Below are 20270 nucleotides of genomic sequence, written 5' to 3'. Positions count from 1 at the left end.
AAAATGGCCATACGATCTTAAATAAAAATGTAAAAAAAATAAAAAAAGAGATCTCATAGGAAATAATCTTTTAAATGCATTTACACCCAGCATATTGTCTTAAAAAATGTACATTATTTTGATCGGCAATAAATCTATGTAAATAAAGAAAAATTCCTTGTCGATTTGAAATGTTATAGAAACTTAATAAGCCATATAGTTGGATGCAATTTTTTGCTTATTTTTCAAAGAAACAGGAATTATTCAACGTAAATCACTTGCTTAATATTATAATCATTCTTTATTCATTTCATTTCGTTTGCAGCCAAATATCGTTTCGACACTGTATGTGTGATATCATTCAGCACGTTAACAAATTCTAAAAAATAGTTTTACGAATTTTATAAAATTACAAGATTACTATAAGATATTGCAAATGAAAATATCTATACATACTAATTATTATTTTTTGATCTTTAATTAATGCAAAAATGTACTGATTCATGTGCTAAAAAGGCGGAATTACTTTTATTTAAACAAAGAGAGTTAAAAATGATAAAAACATTTTCAGCAAGTTTTATAGCATCCCAAATTTTTCTTCATACAAAATAATATCATTGTTAGTGTTAAAAGTATGATTCATACTAATGACATGTTCTGAAAGCATGGTATTGTATTGGTTTGGATTTTTTAATTTACAGATATTTTGATCCATTCTCTTAATATATTTATCTTAATATATTTGTATTATTATAATACGTATTATTAAAATTGTATTTTTAAGTCCTCCTGGAGCTACTCGAATAAGTAAATAAATAAATATTGTGAACTTTCACCAATTATAAGAACAATTGCAATCGTTACAACTCATTTTATAAATAGTATTAGCAATACGCTTATTAGGTTTTTAAGACATTAAGAAAATGAATTATGATTATCGTATCGTAGGAAATGAAAATTAAGAAAACAACTTTTTTTTAAACAAATGTCAATTCAATGTCAATGTCAATGTCAAAATGTCAATGTCAATTTTAAAAATTGTATAGATATGCTGATCTTTTTTGGTAAAAATCTTGATATATTTTCTACTAACTTGATATTTTCATTTTTTATATCTTCTACTATTCTTATAATTTTATTAACTTTGTAAAATATTTTTGAAGTAAAACTTCTTTAGGCGCGAATGGGGTGTAAGTCCGTACAAATGCAACGGAAGTGCGTTACGGCAGATAAGAGTCGATATAATAAGTCTCGCTCTCGATGATATCATTTCTATACGGGTCGACTGTGATTAGTCGTCGTGTATGTGAATACAGATCTGTCATTGTATGCGTACCGATATCGACAAGGAAATCGGCATAGATAAATAACCATTTTAAAGTTACATCGTAGTACAAATCTTGATTTAATGAAAAATGCCTGAATCAGAAGAATATTTTACCCTGTTCCTTGAAAATAATAAAACAATTAATATAATTTGTACCGTGTACTGAACGTAAGTAGTTTCTACGAATAATTAAAGTTAAATCTTTGAAATTATTAAAATAGAAACTATTTTTTAGGCAAGACAAATATTGCAGCTGTCCAAAGAATGAAATTATATCGCTAGCGAAAAAGAAAAAACATATAAGCAGTCAATGAATGTATGTTAATTTTAATTACATGAAGTTCTTCAAATATATTTGTTTGGGCGTTGTCTAACATAATCCACTGTGTGAACGAATATTATAGAATTTATTTATCAGCAATTACTTCATTTCTCTAATGAAGGTTCATTTCTAAATGATAATTACAATGACAAACCGTTCATGTCATATTTGAAGTATGACTTTAATTACATAGTTGTTTTTAAATATTATACACATTTATAATGCTATTATAAATATAAAATTTATAATTTATCATTATATGAATGTGTATAATGGTTGACACTAATATTACTGATGAACATTATTCAAAATTGTTATATGATATATTTATTTTTATTTGAATGCCATCTTGTACAGTAGCAAATAATTTTTACTTCAATTGCGTGTGAACAAATAATTTTTACTTCAATTGCGTGTGAACCTTATGCGTACTTTTTTTTAGAATTTGTTAAGTATGCCGAACGATGACACACATGCAGTGTCGAAACGTATATAATAAACAGTTAATTATTAATTTTTTTTTATTCTGACTAAAGTTGATATAATTATTTTAATATTAAATACTTACATTTGCCTTTTTCCAGTGTATTTGTAATATGTATCTATCAACAGGGCGGGCAGAAGCGTGTATATGAAAAACTGGAAATACATACAATTTATTAAATTATACCAAGTTTTATAGATCAATTAATTAATTACTATTTGGTAATATCCTCACCATAACTTTAAAAACTAACTCGATCTTGGTGTAAGCGCATCTAGGAATTCTAATTGCATTATTATAAGGGTGATTCGCCAACATCAGTGTGGAGACCTTGTAAAACTGAGTTTGGGTTATTTCGTAGTAGCCCTTGATGGAACAATTGTACACGGGCAACTTGTCGTCACCATTCCTTAAAATATAGCAATTGAATTAAACTCAAAATTTGAATAATTTATTTCTACTTACCGTTTTATTCCCTTCTCCCATGCGGCGATTACAAGTGCCTTTACCACCATGTCGACAGGTGTATTGTCGACGATGGCATCTCCATCTACGATGAAATTTCGAAGGAGACCTATGATTAATAACAGGATTATTAATTAGTATTTATTTTGGATGATTACCAAAGAAATATAGACCTTTTCCAATTGCAATTGTTAAACCAACCGGTCCATTCATGTTGTCCGCCCAGCCTGGTAATGGGTCTTTCCACATTGAGACAACTGTAGAGGAAGGAAGGTGAATGAGATAGAATTTATGCCTCATATGCTCTGTCTAAAGACATGTTTATGATCTAGTGGCATATTGTTTTTGGTTTATGTCACTAATTTCATTCATTTATCTTGTGTGTGTTAGTAGAATTACTGTTTGGTAGTCAAGGCTTGGTTATTCGATCTTTGCACAAATAGTGTTGTCTTAGGGGACGTCCACTAATGACGTGATCGATTTTTTAAAGATTTTTAAACCCTCTACCCCCTTGGTGATACGCGGTGATATTTGAAATTACTCCCCATTCACCCCCCAAACAACACGTGTATTTTTAGTTACATTTAAAAAAAAATCAGGCAAAAAAATAAATACAAGTGATATCTTAGTATATCCCTCCTTTCCCTCAAGTGATTAATAGACCTCCTTACGATGTTTTTTGTATTCAACTAGATGACCCGACAGACGTTGTCCTGTATCCATGCCTAATTTTTAATGTAATATACTAATATTTACCAGTCACCTAAAAATAATAATTATTATTATAAATTACTCTTCACGCCAAAATGCCAATACATTTATAATATGAGCGATGTTAAATGTAGAACTGCTTTAAATAAAATGATGGGTCTCAATTCCTACACTATATTGGAAATTGAAGTCTTTTATACGGTATAACATAACCATAAACATAACATAACACTTGTACTTCAAGTTGGAATAAATAAATTGAATTTTTCGCTATTTAATATATCCAAAATTGCATCTTAAACTTCTCCTAATCGATATCGTGAAGGTCTAATTGTATGTATTCATCTTTACTTTCCCGTTTGTTGTTATAAAGTGAAATATTTACTTTTTTTTAAAATTTTAAAAAGATTGTGGAAATTAGTAAAAGGTGCAAAGAAAGATTAGTAAAAAATACAAAGAAATTATATATTGAAAAGAAACTATATTAAAAATTTAATATCTGTATCTTGTGTTGGCGCCCCCTAAGGCGTGCGCTCGTATTTTTTGCATGCATCTCATTGAAGGTAGGACCGGCCCTGATTAATGCTTAATTTCATATTTTAAGTGAATTAATTTTTAACTTCCCGTAGGGCAAGTTATAGTAATCGCAAAAAAATCAAAAATGAAAATTTTTATATATCTTTACGTTTCAGAGGTTTCTGAACATTTTGGCATACCTAAGAAAAAATGAATGTATGTGTGTGTGTATGTGTGTGTGTGTATGTATGTATGTATGTACGTATGTACGTGTGTGTATGTATGTGCGGATACAAATTTTCGTCGACGATTTCTGGAACACGGATCAACCGATTTGAATAATTTCGTTTAAGTAATTTCGATTCGTATTGATAAGGAGACGTGCTGATTAGTTTTTGGCGAAGGCAGGTCTAGCCGTTTCGAAGATACGGGGCAAAAAGTGTCGAAAACGGTAACTCAGTTTTTAAGAGAACGGAGCGTCCGATTTGAATAATTCAAAAAACATTTCACAACAAGTATTGACAAGATGAAATCGATAAAATTTTCATGAAGGTAGGTCTAGCCGTTTCGGAGATATGGAGGAAAAAGTAAAAAAATGAGTCATTTGGCGGTCAAAAATGATCATTAGACGTATGCACATCAAATTATCAGATATTTTATAGAGATTTTAACAATAAGTATACATTTTGTTAACATTTCTATGGGTTCCGTACCAATGCTTATGCGTTAGACAGCGACGCGGCGCTTACGCGCTTTATATTTTGTCCTTATGCAGTTAAAGCAGTACGATTGCTTTGAAAAAAAAGTTCAGATCATCCACAATATGTCCAAATAAAGAAAAAAAAAATTTTTTCAAATTTTTTGTCCAATTTATAGTTTCTCAAAAATCTTCTTTTTTCAAAGTAAATTTTTTTCAAAAATGTTAATCGTTTTTAAAAAAATAATAATTTTTGGTACGGGAAGTTCCAGAAATTTGCCTTAAGGCACGATGCCTTAATTGCCTTAAGACAGAATTTCTTTTACAGCTAGTTTGTCATATCCTGTTCACATGTGTATCATTTAATCTGCCATACATATACAGTATCTTATATTAATTTGTGACACATCTCGGCTGCTTTTTGGCAATAATAATGTAGACATTTTATTTTTCTTATTTATAATCATAAATTTATTATACATATTCTAATATTGTCTAGGTTCATAAATATATCGAAATTTTTGGCAGATGATAGTTTTTATTTGTTTTCAATGCAAACAATGACATGCCGTTTTTTGCAATTTTTTCCATTTATTTCTACAATATTGCACCTACATCCCAGTACTTTATAATCACATACATCCTAGAAAATTTCCTTAACAAACTTTAGAAAGATTTATCAAAATCCGAATAATCGTTTAGGATAAGTAAACAGTGAGTGCTTGTAATTTAATTTGAACTTTATATAATAGCAATAAAGCTCAAATTGATCATACGTTTTAGTTAGAGAACGTTTGTATGTGAAAAAGAAAAAGGTTGTTTTTACGGTTTTCGGGCAATTTTTGGATTTTTTCTCTTCGTAAGAACAATCTTTGGACTCCAATAAACATTTTAAAAAAAGAATTAGCCAAATTGGTCCAGGCGTTATTGAGTTATGCGCTTACCAACACATTTTGCGATTTATTTTAATATATAAGATAATTTCGGAGGTTGGTTTTGCACAATTTAGTTTAAGGAACTTGGATGTTCAATATTTGGGTAATGAGGACTCTCATATTTTACATAAAAATTGAGCTCTTTGTACTTAAGGAATTTTAAGCATTCAACATTTGACACGAGACTTTGTTGAAGAAGTCTTTGGCATTAAATATTTGGTACGTGGCAATTGGGCAAGGACTTGAGAATTTAATATTTGAGTTTTGATGACTATAGTTCGAAGTAAGAAACGCTACTATTGGCATCGATTATACGTATATTTAATACCTGGGCAATAAAGACTTTACTTTAGATTTGACTTTAGTTAAATTTGTACAATGGCCATTAATAATAAAAATCCTCGAAACCTTGTCATGAATATAATTTTCTTTACCTATTCCTGGTCTGTACAATACGAGAGGCAACCTATCAGCATAATCTTCAACCACATTCTCTGCCAAATGCTTCGTGTAAACATAGGTGTTCCTCATGTTTCCTTTAATCCTGCAACAAAAATCAAACAATGCACCATGTTTCATCAATATATTAATAATCTATCCTTACAATGGTGTCAAACAAGCTGCCTTGTATTCGTCATCGATTCCTTCGGCAACCCTGATGGCTTACCTCCAATCTCCGTGGTCTCTATACACTTTTTCTTCGATGACATTTTTGTCGGTGTTGCAATAGGTGGTTGAAACGTGGACACCAACCACCAGATTTGGCATTTGCAACATCAGTTCCATCATTTCTCGAGTTCCTCTGGTGTTCATGAGGGTTGCCTTTTTTATAGGATCGTCGAATCTAAAAAATAAATGAAATATAGAAATATGCATAAAATCAAATGCCAGCAGTGATGGCAATTTGTAGACCAAAACCAGTGAAAATTGCTGGAATTTAGACATTTCTAGATTTGGTGCTGATGGATGTCTATAAGGAGAATGTGCTAGGTTTGGTAGCAGATTGATTATCTATTCACCTGACACTGGCAGCAACATGAAACACTACATTAGACTTTAAAACTATTTTTTTATCCTTTTCGTTTAGTCCCAACCCCAAACTGGTGACATCACCACCCACAGCCGATACTTTGGTCAATGCCTCAGGATTAGTCTCTCTTAGCAAATCGAATAACTGGAAAATGATTTACAATTTATTCAATTTGTCTGTATATATATTTCTCAATAGACATGTTTGATTATTCACCGGATTTTGCAAAATATCGTCGACTCTTTCCGAAACAGTTTGTCCTTTCTTCTCGCGAATCAGCAGGACGATGCTTTTTACATCTGGACATGATCGTAGAAGTTTTTCGATTAGAACTTTGCCAATGAAACCTGAGAAAATAATATTGGTTAGATAATTAAGAATTAAGATTTTGTACTAGACTAGTTTAAATACCCGTTCCGCCAGTGATGAAAATTTGTTTGTCTTTAAAAAATTCAGGAATGCTCGGCACGTCCATGTCTGAAACTTTCAATCAAAATTTTTACATTCAATAAAATTAATACGAAAAACCATTCACTTTTAATTGAATATTTTAAAATACTTTTTTTTGTTGATTTTCTATAACTCTGGTATGAATGGACTGATGTCTAAATTGTGACTAAAACTTTCCAGTTTTCGTTTTCATGAATTTTAAATTTATTTAAATTGAAAATTTGATTAAAAATCGAAAATAATGTCGATTAGAATACAGAATGTTCGATTGTTACTAAAATGACTATTCAGTATTCCCGTATGCTTCATGTTTAATTAATTTATTGACTAATTGAATAATTTAAATTGCAACACGAGGTCTATATATTGTATTCGAATAGTAGAATCACTGACCATGCCCCAATAAATGGTTAAAATCTATCGCAACTACAACTACAAATATGTATATATATATATATATATATATATACATCTAAGTCTGTTTTTACACGGAGATTGGTTCCAGAAGAATCCGTGTAAAAAAAAAAACGTGTAAAAAAAGACATTGATCTTATACAAAAATGGGTGATTTGTTTCTAATCTCTAAAACCTATTAAAATTGGTGAAAAACGAGAATTTTTAAGAACAAGAATTAAATTAGTGCTATTCACATTTGCTTTGACCAGTAAAAATTGTTTGTACGCGCTAAAGGAGAATTCACTTAAATCTTTAAGCTAGTGTTCGCAAACTATCGATACTATCGATGGTTTCAGACTTTTTTCTTTCATAAATACTTTTTTGTGATATGAACATACTTCGCAAAAATAAAATTTGACAAAAGAATTTAAGTACATAAAATTTCAAATCGTGCTAAATGGAATAAAATCGTGTAAAAAAATTAAAAATATTCAATTTTCAAACCGTGTTATATCAAAACCGTGTACAAAAAGACCGTGTAAAAACAGACTTAGGTGTATATATATTTATAACTAATACTACTTGGCGACGATCAGCCGTTTTTTAGTGATTAAGAGAGAAGTAAAAAATATTCGTCCACGTTTTAGCTAAATATTTTGACTCGATTTTAAAAATTTAAAAACTATTAGAAAGATGTTTTTTGGGAACCGAGCTGATAAGCTTTCGATAAAGATCGGTCGAGTCGTTTTTTAGTAATTACCTTTTGAAAAATATGCTGAGTAATATCATGGTCTTGAAGAACATACTAAAACTTTACGGTCCTACGGCAAGTAGTTTAATTTTAAAAAAAGAGTGCGCGTAAGGGTCACACGCGATTGAAGTAAAACTTATTATATAGTAAAATAAATACATCATATAACAATTTTGAATAATGTTTATTAGAAATATGGTAACACTCGTGATGCACACATTTATTAGTGTCGACGATTATGCACATTTATATAATGATAAATTATAAATTATATATTTATGATAGCATTAAATATATGTATAACATTCAAAAACAATAATGCAATTAAAGTCATACTTCAAATACGACATGATCGGTTTGTCATTGTAATTAGCATTTACGACTTGAACCTTCATTAGAGAAATGAAGTAATTGCTAATTAATGAATTCTATAATATTCGTTCACACAGTGGATTATGTTAAACAACGCCTAAACAAATATTGTTTTTGCAACTTCACTCATCATGTAATAATTGTGTTTGAAGAACTTCATGTAATTAAAATTAACATACATTCATTGACTGATGGTAATTTTTTTACTTTTTCGCTGGCGATATAACCTCATTCTTTGAACAGCTGTAATATCTGTCTTGCCTAAAAAATATTTTCCATTTTGATAACTTCAAAAATTTATAGAAACTACGAATGATATAGAAATAATTTTTAATCAATGAACTTACGTTTAGTACATGGCACAAATGTTTCATTTGTTTTATTATTTTATTAAGGAACAAGGTAAAATATTCTTCTGATTCAGGCATCGTTAATTAAATCAAGATTTGTACTACGATGTAACTTTAAAATGTTTATTTCCTTGTTGTTTCCGGTACGCATACAACGACAGATCTCTATTCACTCGACACGACGATTAATCACAATCGACCCGTATAGAAATAATATCATCGAGAGCGAATGACGAATTATTGGCACTCTTATCTTATCTTATCTCATCTGCCGTAACGCACTTCCATTGCAATTGTACGGATTTACACCCTAGTCCGCGCCTAAAGAAGTTTAACTTCAGAAATCATTAAAGTTTTAAAAAATATGATAGTCAAAATTTGTGTCGTATTTGGAAATGTGATAAGTTAAAATTTGAATTTTACAAATTTAAAAGCCATTTTCTTCTAGTTAACAATTGTATCTAAATATCTAAATCTCTGTTTCGGTTGATTAAGTCAACTATTACACATTTCGGGAAGTTCATGCAACTTGCCTTAAGGCAAAATGCCACTTTCAGCTAGTTTTACACTGAATGTTAGCTAGAATGATACAATTCATACATTTTTATTGATCTTTAAATCCAACTCATATAAATTATATCAACGACAAATTCAAAATTTTATTATTACTTTTTATACAAAAATAGATAAACAATTTTTAACAAACTTAGTATAGAACAAAACATAAATTATAACACCGTACATAATGATGTTCGATATGTAGTGGATGTACAACAATCTGTAAATAATTATTAGAGTCAGTTTTGATTTTTAAAATGAATTTTTGATAAATTTCATTTACCTCTTGTGAGATCTCCTTGCCGATGGATAGTCGATATCTTCTTTCAATAAATATTTAGAAGCTCCTTCTCTCGCATTTTTCATATATTCGTCAAAGTCGAAATCGTCGCTACTGAAGAAAAAGTCCTCCCTAGATAATTGTAAAATATATACACATATATATATATATATATATATATAAAATTCTTCTGAACGGGTGTATGATTTGATACCTCTCCTAAACGGTTTTTCGTATTTTGATAATTCTTTTTAGAATTTGTCAAAGAAAATTTTTAAGATTCAATGCACGATAAACCTATAATAATATTGTAGAAATAATTTGCAAAAACTTACAAAAAACCACTCATCATTGTTTGACATTGAAAACAATTGATCTGCTAGAAATGTCGATTCTCTTGAAATTTAAATTTAGTTGAAATTATGAGCCTAGATAATATTAGAATATAATATACAAGAAAAATGTAATGTCTACATTATTATTGCCGAAGCGCAGCTGAGATGTGCCAGAAATTAAAATAATATAAGATACAGTGGACAGTATATGTTTGGCAGATGAAATTCTATAATTCAGTTTAATAAATAAAGCAATTTTAAACTTATGCATGTCGCATTTTGGTTTACTTTACTAAATTATTTAACAATACAAATAAACATTTCAACCTATTAAAAAAAAGATGTAGAATTTTGTTTTCATCAACAAATCCTTTTGGCTATTTTTTTTCTCGACTCGAATGAGACCAAATTTCGAAAAAGTGTGTATGTGTGTGTGTGAACACATTTTTAACCTTTTGTCGACGATTTCTCAAAAACAACTGAACCGATTTCAGAAAATTCGATGAGGACTTGCGTTTGTCAGTTTTTCGTGACTATCGGCCAAGCCGTTTCTTTGTTAATAGCAGAATTTTTTTTTTTAAATTTTATAAAAGCGTGTTTGTGTGTGTGTGTGTGTGTGAACAGATTTTTTACCTTTTGTCGACGATTTCTCAAAAACGACTGAACCGATTTCAGAAATTTAAAAGTAACTCGATAAGGACTTGCGTTAATAAAAATGAAAAATTATCCGTCCAAGTTTTAGCCCGTAATTTTTTCTTAATAATAGACAATTTATTGAGCTATAATATTGCTGTAGACTATAGTGCAAAATTTTAACTACTTTAGCAGCTATAGCTAAAATAGTGCAAAAATATCAAAATGCGCATTTCCGAATGTATAAGCCGATTTAAAAAATTATTTAAAAATATTAAATTTATTTTACAATTTTGTAATGTATGGCAAGTTTATAGATAATTTGTGTACAAATTTGCTTAAGACTAAAATATATTATTTTAGCTGGTTTAGAAACGATAGCTCTAATAGAAGAAAATTGCACCTTGCAAATAGAACTCACTTTAAATAATCAGTCAACTAGTGGGGCGCATGGCATCGTGCCTTAAGGCAAATTGCAAAGGCAAACTTCCCGTGCCAAGAATTATTTTTTTTTAAAAAGAATAACATTTTTGAAAAAATTTACTCTGAAAAAATTAGATTTTTGAGAAACTATAAATTTTTGACAAAAATTTACGTTTTTTTGTAAAAAAAAGACTTTCTGAAGAAAAATTTATTTTGAAATATTTTGGAAATTCTGAACTTTTGTCATAGCAATCGTACTGCTTTAACTGCATAGAGACGGAATGTCAAAGCGCGTAAGCGCCGCGTCGCCGCCTTACGTATAAACATTGGTACGGAACCCATAGGAATGTAAACAAAATTTATACTTATTGTTAAAATCTCTATAAAATATCTGATAATTTGATGTGCATATGTCTAATGATAATTTTTGACCGCCAAATGGCTTTTTTTTTACTTTTTTGTTAGATCTCCGAAACCGCTCGACCTGCCGTCATAAAAATTATATCAATTCTTCATCTTGTCAATACAAATATTATATTTGTTTTTTGTATTATTCAAATCGGACTCTCCGTTTTCTTAAGAACTGAGTTACCGTTTTTGGAACTTTTTGCCCCGTATCTTCGGAACGGATAGACCTGTTTTCGCCAAAAACTAGTCAGGACGTCTCCTTTTCAATAGGAATCGAATGTTTTTTGAATTATTCAAATCGCTTCATCGGTGTTCCGAAATCGTCGACGAAAATTTGTATCCGAACACACACACACGTTGAAACGTAAAGATATATAAAAATTGTAAATTCAAATTTGTAAATTTTGTAAATTCAAAAACCGTTTGAAAGATATTATTTGGGAACGGCCTGATTATTTGCGGTAAAAATTCACTGGCACAATTTCTTATAATCAACTCTTGAAAAAAAATTGTTTTCGGCGATTAATTATAATCATGGAATAGATAGAACATACTAAAATTTTTCGGGCCTACGGCAAGTTGTTTGATTTTAAAATTTCATCTAAGTTTGAAAAAATATTATAGTCTAAGTTTGTGTGTTCTCTACTTGAAAATAGCATCGTTGAAACATAACATGCTTCACTTTACTGGTGGTAGACCTTTTTACCCGCCGACATTTGAACCCTATTATATTGGTAATGTAATATGTACCTCCTATTATTTCTATGTTACCTGTCGCAGTCCTTTAACTTTTTCGTCAGGGCCCAATTTTTCTCGCACTTGAAGTCCCAGCTTCTCACCGAGAAGAATGACACGGCCATCATGCCCACATAGGCCTTTCTTGCAATCTTTTGGACCCTTGAAATGGATAAATGTAATTTTAATTTTTACATTTCGTATAAGCTTTCTTATTTACAATTAGTTAAGCAATAATTTTTTGAACAAGAAATATTGAAAATACATTCTATTTATATTATGATTGATGAGTTTTTTGATGAAAGGATAAAGGTCTGGTTATATTATTCAATTCTTACACTTGTCTTTTTCCAGTATATTTGAAATAGGTGTCGATCAATATGGCAGGCAGAAGCGTGTTTATCAGAAACTGCAAATAATAAATTTATTATTGCCCGTTATACAAAAATACTACGACATGCAGATATTAATTAAATAAAATAAATCCCTCACCAAAACTCTGAAAAGTAATACGTTTGTAGTCAAAACTGTGTTAGGGACTCTGATTGCATTGTTGAAAGGGTACTTCTCCATGACTTTTCTGCCGTTCTCGTTGAATTGCCTCTGGGTCATATCGTAGTTCTCCTGGACGGAACAATTGTACACGGGTAACTTCTCTTGAGAGACCCTTAAAATATAATATTATAATAAATTATAATAGACAATTTGAATGATCTAAAAAAATTTCTCCTTGTATTGACAAAAAACAATTGCTTTTGAGGATAAAAAAATATTACATCTTTTTTATCTTCCATAAAATATTTTTGTATTTTTGGATTAAAAATTAAAACTAGTGGGGCGCATGGCATCGTGCCTTAAGGCAAATTGCTGGAACTTCCCGTACCAAAAATTATTTTTTTTTAAAAGATTAACATTTTTGAAAAAAAATTACTCTGAAAAATTAAATTTTTGAGAAACTTTAAAATTTTGACAAAAATTTCCTTTTTTTTGAAAAAAAAAGACCTTTTGAAGAAAAGTGTATTTTGAAATATTTTGGAAATTCTGAACTTTTTTTCAAAGCAATCTTACTGCTTTAACTGCATAGAGACGATAAATGAAAGCGCGTAAGCGCCGCGCCGACGTCTAACGGATAAGCATTGGTACGGAACCCATAGGAATGTAAACAAAATTTATACTTATTATTAAAATCTCTATAAAACATCTGATAATTTGATGTTAATATGTCTAATGATCATTTTTGACCGCCAGAGATGGCATTTTTTTTTACTTTTTTTTACTAGATTTTCAAAACCGCTAGACCAGCCTTCATGAAAATATGATCAGTTCTTCTTGTTAATACAAGTAAAATGTTTTTTGAATTATTCAAATCGGACACTCCGTTCTCATAAAAACTGAGTTACCGTTTTTGGCACTTTTTACTCATATCTTCGGAACGGCTAGACCTACCTTCGCCAAAAACTAATCAACATGTTTCCTTATCGATACGAATCGAATGTTTTTTGAATTATTCAAATCGCTTCATCCGTGTTCCCAAAATCGTCGACCAAAATTTGATCCGCACACACACACATACACGCACAAACACACACACACATACATCAATTTTTTATAAGGTATGCCAAAATGTTCACAAACCTCTGAAACGTAAAGATATATAAAAATTTCATTTTCGATTTTTTTGCAATTACTATAACTTGCCCTACGGGAAGTTAAAAGTTAGCCAGGCTAAGCACAGTCTAAGCGCCACTCTGGTACAAATGTTTACCCAAGTGCGTTTAGACTGTTTATGTACTGGGGCACTTTTCCAATTTTGAGAGAAAACTATTGAAAAATGTGAAAATGCCGCCAAGCTAAGCACACTATAAGTGAAAATGTCGCACAGAATTATTTGCAAATGCGTTTAGACTGTGACTAAACGGGAGCACTTTTTCAATTTTGTGGAAATTAGCCTATTTTTTTTTTAAATTGAATTCGAAATGAAATGACAATTGGTAATGTTCTGGAGATAAATTTGATTGATTTATGATTTCAATTTGATTTGCTCAGATATAACAAACAAGATAGCAAAAATAATGAAAGTTACAGTATTTGTAATAATATATTTGAAAACGTTTAAAATTTCTCGAATATTTCATTACGGCACGGGAAGTTCCAGCAATTTGCCTTAAGGCACGATGCCATACACCACTAGTTAAATTTTGGTACTTTACCGGTATTCCGGTTTTAAAATGAAAAATTACCGAAATACCGGTATTGAAATTTTTCCCTAATTCCCTGATTGGGATGGCACTAAATAACTAAATAACTTTTTTGACAATCTTGCCTCTGCTTTTTATTAGCAAAGAACTGGAGGTACAATTTGACACCATCTGAATCAATTTGTTTGAATTCGAGTAGTTTTGTAGCTGTCGAAATAGAACGTAATGCAATGGTGCAAGGGCAGGTTTATATGGTGGATGTCAAAAAGTTTCTCAGAACAAGCTCCAACAGTCAATTACCATTTCGATTTGCCAATTCAAGTCCATTTTATTCAAGTTTGTTGTTTAATTTCGTTAGTAGTTCAGTATTAGCGTTCCGTTAGTTGGTAAGGGTAAAAGCCGATAATTCCTTTGTAATCAACTTCAACTGGACGGCCAGAGCGTTATTCATCTTTGAGTGGAAATTATTAGAACGAAATTTGACAAATCAATATGGACACTGCTGTTTTTTAGGCTTTTGTGAGCTTAAGGTCCGTTTGTTAGAAAAAATAAGGAAAAAACTGACAAGAATGACTAATGGATCGTCTACTAACCAATAACAAAATGTATTTGACATTTAGACTAACTAAAATAAAGCCAGCTATGTAATACTTACACTTTTATTCCCTTCTGCCAAGTAGCGATAATGAGACCCTTCACGACAACATCGACAGGGAAATAGTCCATGACGTTGTCCTGGGCTATGAGCGCTGCTCGAAGAAGACCTGTAAATAAAAAATGATTCTATAAAGCTACCGAATATCAATATTGTTTGTTCACAATAATATTGACCTTTTCCAGAGGCTATAACCAAACCTACCGGCCCATTCATATTGTCCGCCCAGCCTGGTAACGGATCTTTCCACATCGAGATAACTGTAAAGCAATATGATAAAGGATAATTAGTCCAGTCATTTGGTGCAAAAAAGGCTGTTGCCGGTACAGTACTCCGGGAATTCTGAAAATTGGTAATATTATAGATTTTGAGGTGCTCTTTGCGAAAATCAACTTTGCCACCTCAAATTTGAACGGCAAGTTGCCGCAATATTGAAAAAATGGCGTCAAAAAACAGCTTTTTCAAAATATCTCCTTTCTGGCTGATTCTGCGTAAAAATTATCTGTGTACGAATTAAACTAGATAAAATTTCCTACAATTCCTTAGAAAACCGTTTTTTTGTAAAATTGATAGTTTGAGAGTACGGCCGCCTCAAAGTCTTTGCTGCTCTCGCCGTAGTATCAAATCTCTCCATATATGACAGCACTTCGAACTTGACCACATTCTCTCTAATAATTAATATTTTCAATGTTAAATTAAGCGAATGAGATCTAGAAATAAAATAATTCAAATATTTTTCTGTTTTTTTTGCTGATTTTTTAACGCTTCAAGCTACTTGAAGCTATAAGGTGCTACTCAAGCTATAAGTATACTTATAGCTACTTTGCCATTGAAGTGTTAAAAAAATAGCAAAAAAAACGATAAATATTTGAATTATTTTATTTCTAGATCTTATTCGCTTAATTTAACATTGAAAATATTTATTTATTAAAAGGTATGTGGTCAAGTTCAAAGTGCTGTCATATATGGAGAGATTTGATACCACGGCGAGAGCAGCAAAGACTTTGAGGCGGCCGTACTCTCAAACTATCAATTTTACAAAAAGACGGTTTTCTAAGGAATTGTAGGAAATTTTATCTAGTTTAATTCGTATATAGATACTTTTATCGCAGAATCAGCCAGAAAGGGGATATTTAAAAAAAGCTGTTTTTTGACGCCATTTTTTCAATATGGCGGCAACTTGCCGTTCAAATTTGAGGTGGCAAAGTTGATTTTCGTAAAGAGCACCTCGAAATCTATAAGATTACCAATTTTCAGAATTCCCGGAGTACTGTACCGGCAAAACGACCAAATGACTAGACTAAATGGTAATTTGTCTGTTTTGTTTTTGGTTTATGTCTCTAATTTTTTGGCATGGCGAACTTTCAGTTTTTATGCCGTGTGTTAGTACTATTGGTGTTTGGTAATCAAGGTCTTGGATATTCGAATTTTGAACAAATAATGTTGTCTTAGGGGACGTCCACTAAACACGTGATGGATTTTTTAAAAGATTTTTTGACACTTCTCTCCCTTGGTGATATATAAAATTAGCCCCCCCCCCCTCCCATCAAACATCACGTGTATTTTTAATTACAAGAAAAAATGTAAAATTTTTGATTTTTTTTAAATGTATGAATTTAAAAAAAAATAGGTGAAAAATAAATACACGTGATATCTTTTCTCTCCTAAGAACCTCAAGTAATGGACGCCTCCTTATGGTGTCTTAGTTTTGGAGTTTTGGTTTTGCACAATTTAGTACCAGGAACTTGGATATTTAATATTTGAGTAATGAGGACCTTGATATTTTATATTTGAAAATTGAGAAACTTGATGTTCAACATTTTGTTATCGAGGACTTTGCTTAAGGAATTTTAAGCATTCAACATTTGACACCAAACTTTGTTGAAGAAAACTTTGATGTTAAGTGGCACAACTAGTGTATCCGCCTAAAAAAAGGTGATTTTTGACAATTTATATTAAAAAAACTTCTTTGTCAATCATTTCAAAATTTTAGGAATATATTTATACATGTTTTTAGATTACATAGTAAAATTTTTGAAGAAAAAAATTAAATATTTTTTAAGTTATCGTCGATCTCCAACGACGCGACAAAAAAAAGACCCTTCACTGCTGCAGTGATTCCGGCCTTCTACGTGGATGAAATTTAAATAAAAATTCTTGTTAAACTAGATAATATTGTCTGTAAAATGAACTACGATAAAGAAAAAAAATAAAAATTGACAAAACGACGGCGTTTTTTTTAAAAACAGTAGAATTTTACCCAAAGTTTTGGTTGTTTTTGGATTGCCAAAATTCGATTTTTGTTCCGATCAAAAAGTCGATAGTTCATTTCACGGAGAACTATATATAGAACATGTAAAAAAAATTTGATAGTGATCGGATCATTTGTTTTTGAGTAATCGCTGCAGCAAATTCGGAAAATGCTGTTTCGAGAAAAACGCGTTTAAAGATTAAATGATCGTTATACTATATACTAGATATATACTCTTTAAATGGCTGTAATTCAAAAACTATTTAAGATATCGATTTAAAATTTTTGGTATGTTATTTTTAAAGATATAACCTATTGAAATATAGAAAAATTGAAAATTCGATTTTTTGAAAATTTCACACTAGTTGTGCCCCTTAAATATTTGGTACATGGCAATTGGGCAAGGACTTGAGATTTCCATGTTTGGGTGTTAATGACTGTTTAATGCCAATTTTATTGGCAATAGACTTATAGCAAACCTTGCACAAAGTTATTATTAATAAAAAAAAACTTTTTTAGAACTTTGTCATGTATATTGTTTTGTTCGATTATCTTACCTATCCCCGGTCTGTACAATATGAGAGGCAACCTATCAGCATACTCTTCAACCACATTCTCTGCCAAATGCTTAGTGTAAACATAGGTGTTCCTCATGTTTCCTTTAATCCTGCAACAAAAATCAAACAATACACCATCATATTTCATCAATATACTATTAATCTCTCCTTACAATGGTGTCAAACAAGCTGCATTGTATTCGTCCTCGATTCCTTCGGCAACCCTGATGGCTTCCCTCCAATCTCCGTGGTTTCTGTACACTTTTTCTTCGATGACATTCTTGTCGGTGTTGCAATATGTGGTTGAAACGTGGACACCAACCACCAGATTTGGCATTTGCAACATCAGTTCCATCATTTCTCGAGTTCCTCTGGTGTTCATGAGGGTTGCCTTTTTTAAAGGATCGTCGAATCTAGATTAAAAATATATTATAGAAGTATATATATAGTCAAACGCCAGCTGTTATGGCAATTTGTAGATGGAGATGTTGAAAAATGCTGGTGGAAATTTGATTTTGGCTGATTGATTGCCAACTAGTGTTGATCCTGAAATAAATCTATTTTCCATTCACCTGACACTGGCGGCAGCATGGAACACAACATTAGACTTTAAAACTATTTTTTTATCCTTCTCGTTTAGTCCCAACCCCAAACTGGTGACATCACCACCCACAGCCGATACTTTGGTCAATGCCTCAGGATTAGTCTCTCTTAGCAAATCGAATAACTGGAAAATGATTTACAATTTATTCAATTTGTCTGTATATATATATATATATATTTCTCAATAGACATGTTTGATTATTCACCGGATTTTGCAAAATATCGTCGACTCTTTCCGAAACAGTTTGTCCTTTCTTCTCGCGAATCAGCAGGACGATGCTTTTTACATCTGGACATGATCGTAGAAGTTTTTCGATTAGAACTTTGCCAATGAAACCTGAGAAAATAATATTGGTTAGATAATTAAGAATTAAGATTTTGTACTAGACTAGTTTAAATACCCGTTCCGCCAGTGATGAAAATTTGTTTGTCTTTAAAAAATTCAGGAATACTCGGCACGTCCATGTCTGAAATTTTCAACCACATTAATAAAATTAATACGAAAAACCATTCACTTTTAATTGAATATTTTAAATTACTTTTTGGTTGATTTTCTGTAACTCTGGTCTGAATGGACTGATGTCTAAATCGTGACTAAAATGTTCTACTTTTCGTTTTCGTGAATTTTAAAATAATCTAAATTAAAAGTTCGATTAAAAAACGAAAATAACGTCAACGAGAATACAGAATGTGTAATTGTTACTAAGAAAACATTATTTAGTATTCCTGTTTGCTTCATGTTTAATTAATTTAATTGACTAATTGAATAATTCAAATTGCAACACGAGCAATATATATTGTATTTGACTACAAGCACTGACCATGCCCCAAAATTACATTATTTTATTTTATTTGTATTGATGAAATGAAGATTTGATTAAATTTTTGAAATGGAATATCTAACGGTTTCGGAGATCCAATAAAAATGTAAACTAGTTGTGCATGGCGTCGTGCCTTAAGGCAAATTGCTGGAACTTTCCGTACCGAAACGAAATGTTTGAGGAATATTAAATGTTTTCAAATAGATTATTATAAATGTTATAAAATTGTATAATATTTATAAGAATTATAAAAACTGAATTGCAAAGTTGAAATTATTTGTTTAAAGTATATTAGAACTTTAGTCTGAATTAAACTTAAAATCTGAATTATTTGCGATATACAAAAGAATTTTTTGTCAAAATTAGCAGAAAGTTTTTTGAATCATTTAAATCAGATGCTTTGTTCTCTCAAAAACTGATATTTTTTGCACATTTAGCTCGGTATCTTTGAAACGACGGTACCTGCCTTTGCCAAAATCTAATCACTACTTTCCCACATCATTACGAATTAAATGTTTTTTAGATCATTCAAATCGGATGCTCCGTTTTCTCAAAAAGTCGATTTCTATTTTCTGCACTTTTTGCTAAGTATCTCCGAAACGGCTGGACCTGCCTTTGCCAAAAACTAATCAGCACATCTCCCTATCAATAGGAATCGAATGTTTTTTGAACCATTCAAATCGGTTGATCCGTGCGCCCGAAAACGTGAACGAAAAAATGCGGACAAAGCACACACACATCCATTTTTTCGGAAGTATGCCAAAATGTTCAGAAACCTCTGAAACGTGAAGAAATTTAAAAATTTTCAAATTTGTTTAAAAAATTTCAAAATACTCAAACATATAATTATGCGAAATTAAAAAAAAAAAAAAATTTTGAAGCGTTTTTATGAAATTTAATTTTCAGTACGATAATTAGAGCTATTTGAAAAATATAATTTTTTCAAAGTTTAAAAAAAAATTAAATTGTTTTTAAAAGTTTTAATTTTGGTTTTTGAAGTTCCAGCAATTTGCCTAAAGACACGATGC

General features: G+C 30.7%; 2 protein-coding genes across 2 annotated transcripts in view; both read right to left on the bottom strand.

Moving 5' to 3' along the window:
• The window catches only part of LOC113367704 (fatty acyl-CoA reductase 1-like), a 10233-nt gene extending 3292 nt beyond the window's left edge, over window positions 1-6941 (bottom strand). The window contains exons 1-9 of the mRNA XM_026609284.1: window positions 6878-6941; window positions 6683-6813; window positions 6456-6610; window positions 6104-6280; window positions 5871-5980; window positions 2736-2834; window positions 2578-2686; window positions 2347-2521; window positions 2197-2267 (exon numbers count right to left, since the gene is read on the bottom strand). Coding sequence (XP_026465069.1) covers window positions 2197-2267; window positions 2347-2521; window positions 2578-2686; window positions 2736-2834; window positions 5871-5980; window positions 6104-6280; window positions 6456-6610; window positions 6683-6813; window positions 6878-6941 — 1091 coding nt within the window. The remainder of the gene's footprint in view (window positions 1-2196; window positions 2268-2346; window positions 2522-2577; window positions 2687-2735; window positions 2835-5870; window positions 5981-6103; window positions 6281-6455; window positions 6611-6682; window positions 6814-6877) is intronic.
• Window positions 6942-9622: 2681 nt separating this feature from the next.
• On the bottom strand, window positions 9623-18886 carry LOC113367703 (fatty acyl-CoA reductase 1-like). Its single transcript, XM_026609282.1, has 10 exons — window positions 18823-18886; window positions 18628-18758; window positions 18391-18545; window positions 17992-18231; window positions 17819-17928; window positions 15187-15270; window positions 15011-15119; window positions 12650-12824; window positions 12194-12319; window positions 9623-9751 (listed from the first exon to the last, which is right to left on the bottom strand). Exons 1-10 carry the CDS (start codon window positions 18884-18886, stop codon window positions 9623-9625), a joined length of 1323 nt encoding a protein of 440 aa, XP_026465067.1.
• Between the last annotated feature and the right edge of the window lie 1384 nt (window positions 18887-20270).

This window comes from Ctenocephalides felis, unplaced genomic scaffold (genome assembly GCF_003426905.1).
Source record: "Ctenocephalides felis isolate EL2017-DRISC unplaced genomic scaffold, ASM342690v1 CF-g0.4_SCAFFOLD_01170, whole genome shotgun sequence".
Taxonomy (NCBI): domain Eukaryota; kingdom Metazoa; phylum Arthropoda; class Insecta; order Siphonaptera; family Pulicidae; genus Ctenocephalides; species Ctenocephalides felis.
This window is presented reverse-complemented; position numbering and strand designations above follow the sequence as displayed.